Raw genomic sequence first — 6,457 nt, 5'->3', positions numbered from 1 at the left:
CATTTATGATTTTAAATGTTTCAATAGCCATTGATCTTATACGTCTTATTTGCAAGGACGGAAGGTCTACCTTTTGTAAAAGATCGATATATTGAGTGCTATAGTCGTTGTATATAAAACGAATTGCCCTTTCTTGAATTTTTTCCATCTTTTTAATATTAGTTTCTGAACAGAAATGCCAGGTCATTGGGCAAAAATTAAAATTTGATAATACAAAGGTATCGAAAATTAAAAGCTTGCTTTTTACACTTAAATTTCTACCAACTCTTTTTAAGATGTTAATTTGAGTGGCTGCCTTCTTACATAATCCTTGTATATGAGTATCAAAATTTAGTTTATAGTCTATGTCAATACCAAGTAGTTTAACAACTTTTTCACAAGTTATAGTAGCATCACCTATCTTAAATGACGGTTTTTTACAAGAAGTTAATTTGCCTATTGCAAAAGATTGAAATTTGTCAGGGTTAGCTTGCATCTTGTTAAAGTGAAACCAATCAATAAGAATGTTACTTTCATATTGTAAAACACTTATAAGTTCATCAAAGTTTGTTGTGTAAAATGAAAGAGTATTATCATCTGCATAATTGTAAAGGGTAGATTTGTTTATAAAATAGAAAATATCATTAATAAAGACATTGAACAGTAAGGGCCCCAGGATAGACCCTTGGGGTACTCCTTTTGTTATACTGGCCCATGAACTATCTGGAAACTGTTTATTTGCGTGTTAGATTGGTAGACGATTTCCCGCAGAAGGTTATAAATTAACCTCCTTTTGAAGAACGTTGCTTACATCTTTAACAAGTAATACTATTTAAGTCGAGACGGCATGTTGAGTCGGTCTCAACTGAAATGAGATTTGAAGGGATCTTTGCACATATTTTGGCATGTATTAAAGTTCATCATTAAATGCTTTATATTGATCAATTTAAACATTGGATCTAAAAAGCTGCAATAAAAAACAAGAATAAACAAAAATTGTGGCTGGGAATGAGATTTTGACCCTTTTGGCGCTGACGTCGTTTCCGAGAAAAATGACTTAAACTTGTGATTACCGTTTCGCGTACTTTGTCATCCAACGTCTTGTGATAAAACAATAGTTTTATTTTGAAGAATAACCTAAACCAAGGTAATTTAGTTAAGGGGACAATATTTTTCCGTATTTTGTTTTGGAGTTTATATGGTTTAAATTAACCTCGGCCTATTTAACATTTAATCAATACAGTAGGGCACAGTTCGACATTGTTCATTTTCTGATAAACTTCCTGCTTTTTTCAAGGTGAGTTTTTCTTACTTTTTGAGTTGTTTTTCTTCAACAAATTGCAACTTTGTTTGTAAACTGAATCTCTTCCATCAATCATGGTGTGTTTATGAGTCGTTGTGGCCTTGTGGGTGTCACAATGAAGATTTTAGACGATATTATTAAAGAAAAAAATAACGCTCAACAGGGCTCGAACCACTGACACCAGGAGTAAAAGTCTAAGGCTTAGACCACTCAGCCATCCGTGCTCATAGAATGAATGATGTATTTTATACTTCATTTAGCAATCCTCGTAGTGTCACACAATATAACGACAAAAACAGAACTATCCAAATAAATAAATTGTTTCGCGTTGCAACGCTTTATTATTTGTGAGAGGGAACGCGATTTTGACTATTCCGGCGCTAACATCACAACGCGAAAAAACGCGTGACAAAAACATGTTTGAAATTACACTCATTTTTTCGTTCGTTTGCGTGCACAAAATAGACGAAAAACCTACATGAGAAACCTACATTGTTTCGAATATTGACAAATGAATCAAGAAAATCGTTTTTCTTCCGTTATATAGTATAAATTAACCGTAGATGTTTGCGGATTTTACATAAAGAGAGTTTTATCTGACTGGTTGCTACGATGTAAAATTTCCGGTTTTGTAATTGACACATTTGTTTGGTAAAACGCTTTTATTTCCGCTATTAAGTAAGCAACTGAGTGTTAATTGGATCGTTATTTGTACGAGGTAAGTGTTATCTATTGCTTTACATGTCTACCTAATTTTGATAATAAACTATTCGTTTGAATAGCTTTAATTTAATTGACCCGGAAGTAATTGTGGGTTGTGGGAATCAGTGTTGACAGTTTAACTTAGCAACTGAAAATCTCGGCAGGTTAATACAAATGTTTTTATGAAAATCATTAAAAATGAGCCAGTTTACATCATCCCAGGCATCAACTATTCCCTACATGCTAGATTCATCACAGATTGACCCTGAATTTATTAATGAACTAAAGGAAGTTGATCAACTGTATTTCCAGGAAAATGTTTCTTCACATTCCCCTCCCATTGTTGAAAGGTCCCTTCTCGCCACTCTTATTAATAGTGATGAGTGTGACAGCTTTGATGGTGTATTTGATAACAATGAAATTGTTGGTGATGAATGTCCAACTAATTCTTTTGTTGAATGCATGCCCACACATGGAAGAAATGAGGACAATGAAGAGTTAGAAATTATCAATAGAATGCGCCAAGACTCTTGTCAATGTATGTCAATTAATCGCAAACCTTGTTCGATGGTGGTAGACTTTGACAGTTTAGTTTCTTACAGAAATTCATGTTTAGAAATGAGTAGAAGTGAGCGGGAATTAGTGATCAAGAGCAGCTTATTTGCACACCGGGTTAATACTTCACAGTCCTCAACAAACAGAAAAAAAGGAAAAACTACGTAAAAAGCCATCACAAACATATTTCTTTATGGGGCAGAAAATTTGCAAGAAAACGTTTGTGTTTGCACATGCCATTTCATGCAGTACATTGCAAAAAATTGCTATTTCTCTTGATAAAGATGGTATTTTGCCCAGGGTGCATGGAAACACTGGAAAACTTCCAGCAAATGCCTTATGCTTTGAAGATAGGCAAAATGTTAAAGATTTTATTCATGAATACGCTACTGAAAATGCACTCCCTCTACCAGGACGCCTGCCCAACTGCCCAGATTGCACAATGCTGCTCTTGCCTTCTGATAAATCAATTGCACAAGTGCATGATTTGTATAACCAAAGTGCTGAACTGTCCCATTACAGACAGATTTCATTAAAGACATTTAGATCACTTTGGAATGACCTATGTCCACAAATTGCGCTGGCAAAGCCAATGACTGACTTGTGTATGACATGTCAAACATTTGGGTCTAAGTTAAGTCAAACAGGCCAATTTACTGATGAACAAAAAAATGAAATTGTCATTAGTTATAAGTCCCACTTGGATCTGGCTCACAAGCAAAGAGAACAGTACAGAGAGATGACAGCGAGTAGCAAGCAAATTTTCTTAAATGAAAACTTACATGAAGGTGTGCATTACCATACAAAAATATGTTGGAGTAGCATATGGATAATAATAATAATAATACACTTTCACAAAATGCTGTTATAAAATAAATATGCCTTCTAACCTTATGAGCTTCAGATGTGCCAACAAATGCTTATTCAATTATTGTAAAATATTTCTCCTGAAATTTATTGTCTCCTTTTTAAGTTTTCAAAACTCAGTTTTGTTTGTTTGCAGGGGCCGAGCCTTGTAGCAGAGACATCTGCTACCACTATTCATGGGACTTTGCACAGAATGTGCATTTCCCCCATCATGCACAGCAAGTGGGCCCAATATACTTCTGCAGCCCCAGAAAATGCCATGTCTTTGGCATGTGTGCAGAAGGGTCAGGTAAAGGCATAATGTTATCTCATCTTCTCAGCAGAATTGACAAATTAACACCCCTTGGGATGAACTGAGTTATATTCCACATATTTGAATATAGCAAACACACACACTAAAATGCCATTATTTTTTATCCAGTTATTAATTTTTTAGTCACAGTAATTGTGTTAATTTGACTGAAAGCCTGAAAGGTTGAACCGGTTCCGCTTCTGGTGTGAAATAATAAAAAAGTAAAATGCAATAGTTAACAATAATAATTTATTAATTTATTGCTTATAAATATCATGATTTAATTGTTCTTTTGTTGCAGTACCATATTGATGTTTTTACAATCTTTTGTTGCAGTACCATATAAATTTTGTTACAACATCATTTCATTCTGTTTTTTTTTCTTTCACAGGAAAACAAGTGTTCTATCTAATCGATGAAGCAGAACTGCCAGAGAAGGGTGCTGAAAGTGTTGTCAGCTTGGCTCACCATCATTTCCAACACTTTGGTGTTGGAGAAAAGCATGCAGAGGTAATAATATAACAATAATAATAATAACCTATTTGATTTAAATACATGCCTTATGTTGCCTGCAGTATTTTGTTATTTCTTATTGTGTTTCTGTTAGATATTTTATCTGTTGTCAAATTTAATTAATTTTGTTGGAACATATCATTCATTAGAGTTAACACGGTGTCTGGAGCCTACTTTTTATGCATCCTTCTTCGAAGAAGATGGGGTATATTGTTTTTGGCCTGTCTGTCCGTCATTGTTTCTTTCTGTGTGTATGTCTTAAAACTTTTACCTCTAGGGTAAAGTTTTGTCATAACTTTTGCATTATTGATGACAGCATCTTGATACTTGGCATGCATGTGTATCTCATGGAGCTGCACATTTTTAGTGGTGAAAGGTCAAGGTCATCCTTCTAGGTCAAAGGTCTAAGGTCAACAACAACAAAAATTCAAATTGGCGCATTTGGGTGCATTGTGTTTCTGACAAACACATCTCTTGTTCATTACTCTTTATACAATAAATATATCTCCTTTTGCATTGTGATAAATTTCCACAGATTTATGTTTTCTGGTTAAATATTTACTTCTATTTTGCTTAAGCAATTTGCAATTTCAGATCCACTTTGATAATGCAGTTGGACAAAACAAGAACCACACAGTGATTTGGTATGCCATGTGGCGGACTCTGACAGGTATGCGTTTTGAATTTTCTTACTGATGAGTTTGTTTAAGTAACCATAAACTCAAGAGTTTGGTGATTTTTATGTTTAATCTCTAACTTTTGTATGCCCCCTTCTTCGAAGAAGAGGGGGTATATTGTTTTTGGCCTGTCTGTCTGTCATTCTGTCTGTCCCAAAAATTTAAGGTCAAAATATGGAACTTTAAGGTCAAAATATGGAACTTTAAGTCAAAATATGGACATTTTATTTCAAAGCGGTGCAGTAGGGGGCATTGTGTTTCTGACAAACACATCTCTTGTTTGTTTTTGTTTTATGCCCCCGGTAGGGGTGCATTTAGCAGTTGAACTGTCCGTCAGTCTGTCTGTCTGTCCGAAAACTTTAACATTGGTCATAACTTTTGCATTATTGAAGATAGAAACTTCATATTTGGCATGCATGTGTATCTCACAGAGCTGTACATTTTGAGTGGTGAAAGGTCAAGGTCATCCTTAAAGGTCAGAGGTAAAAAAAAAAAAATCAAAGCGGCGCAGTAGGGGGCATTGTGTTTCTGACAAACACATCTCTTGTTTTAAGATTTTTTATAAGAAAGATAACATGATAAATTGTGATGACCTGTCAGAACCATATAAACATATCATTAAAAATGTGCATTAAATATCAGATTCATTGTTATGACAATGTCACCTTGCATTTGCAGGACTCCATGAAACCATGAGCCTGAACTGCATGATTACTGGACACACCAAGTTTGCCCCAGACTACCACTTTGGCATCTGGAAGCTTAAGTGAAGGTCATCCAATGCAGAGACCATGGAGGAGATTGCTGGTAGTGTTACAGCTTCATCAAAGTCAGGCCACAATGTTCCACAGCTGGTCCAAGATGACAACAAACCGGTTGTCTTCTTCGCTTGGAAAACTTACCTGGAACAGTTTTTCAAGCCATTGAAAAACATAACCAAGTACCACCATTTTACTATGGATCGGTCGAAACCAGGTATTGTTACCTGTAAGGAGAACATGGATTCGGAAGAAATGTGTTTCAATATATTGAAGCCTTTGAGTCCGGCAGCTGGAGAACTCCCACCCACCAAACCAGCCCCGGGCCTTGACCTGCGCAGACAGTGGTATTTGTATGACTCAATTAGCCCATTCTTCAGAGCATACAATGCCAGGGATACTTTGTGTCCAAAACCATCAAAGCCAAAAGTTAACAACCAAGGAATGGACAGTGACAGCCTACCTAGAAAAAGGAAGCACAGCCTTTAACCGTTATCTTAACACCATGGCAACTAAAGTGTTCCTTCAGCCTTGTAGTAATACATCAAGATTTATCAATGTATTTCATCCATTTAATGTGAGGTTTTACACATGTATGTATGACAGAGATAATATTAATTTAAATATCGGTAGTGTTACAGATGAAACACAAACATTGCTGTTATGTTCAATATAAAACTTGCTATGACATATTTTTGACAAAGTGCCATTAGGTTTGTGGTCTCATCTTTTTCTAAATGTAAATATTGTTTTATATTTTCGTTTTAAAGATGTGCATACCAACCTATTTGAATGTGTGATCATACATGTG

At 35.2% G+C, this 6,457-nt stretch overlaps 1 protein-coding gene across 2 annotated transcripts; it reads left to right on the top strand.

Moving 5' to 3' along the window:
• Nucleotides 1-1,861: 1,861 nt before the first annotated feature.
• On the top strand, nt 1,862-6,042 carry LOC127848687 (uncharacterized). Of its 2 annotated transcripts, none has more exons than XM_052381278.1 (5): nt 1,862-2,000; nt 3,543-3,695; nt 4,090-4,208; nt 4,806-4,881; nt 5,567-6,042. In XM_052381278.1, exons 2-5 carry the CDS (start codon nt 3,677-3,679, stop codon nt 5,656-5,658), a joined length of 306 nt encoding a protein of 101 aa, XP_052237238.1. In that variant the 5' UTR covers nt 1,862-2,000; nt 3,543-3,676; the 3' UTR covers nt 5,659-6,042. The 2 variants fall into 2 exon arrangements, with proteins under 2 accessions (XP_052237238.1, XP_052237237.1); XM_052381277.1 differs by lacking the exon at nt 1,862-2,000 and adding an exon at nt 3,001-3,327.
• The last annotated feature ends 415 nt before the right edge of the window (nt 6,043-6,457 follow it).

This window comes from Dreissena polymorpha, chromosome 10, assembly GCF_020536995.1.
Source record: "Dreissena polymorpha isolate Duluth1 chromosome 10, UMN_Dpol_1.0, whole genome shotgun sequence".
Classification (NCBI taxonomy): Eukaryota; Metazoa; Mollusca; class Bivalvia; order Myida; family Dreissenidae; genus Dreissena; species Dreissena polymorpha.
This window is presented reverse-complemented; position numbering and strand designations above follow the sequence as displayed.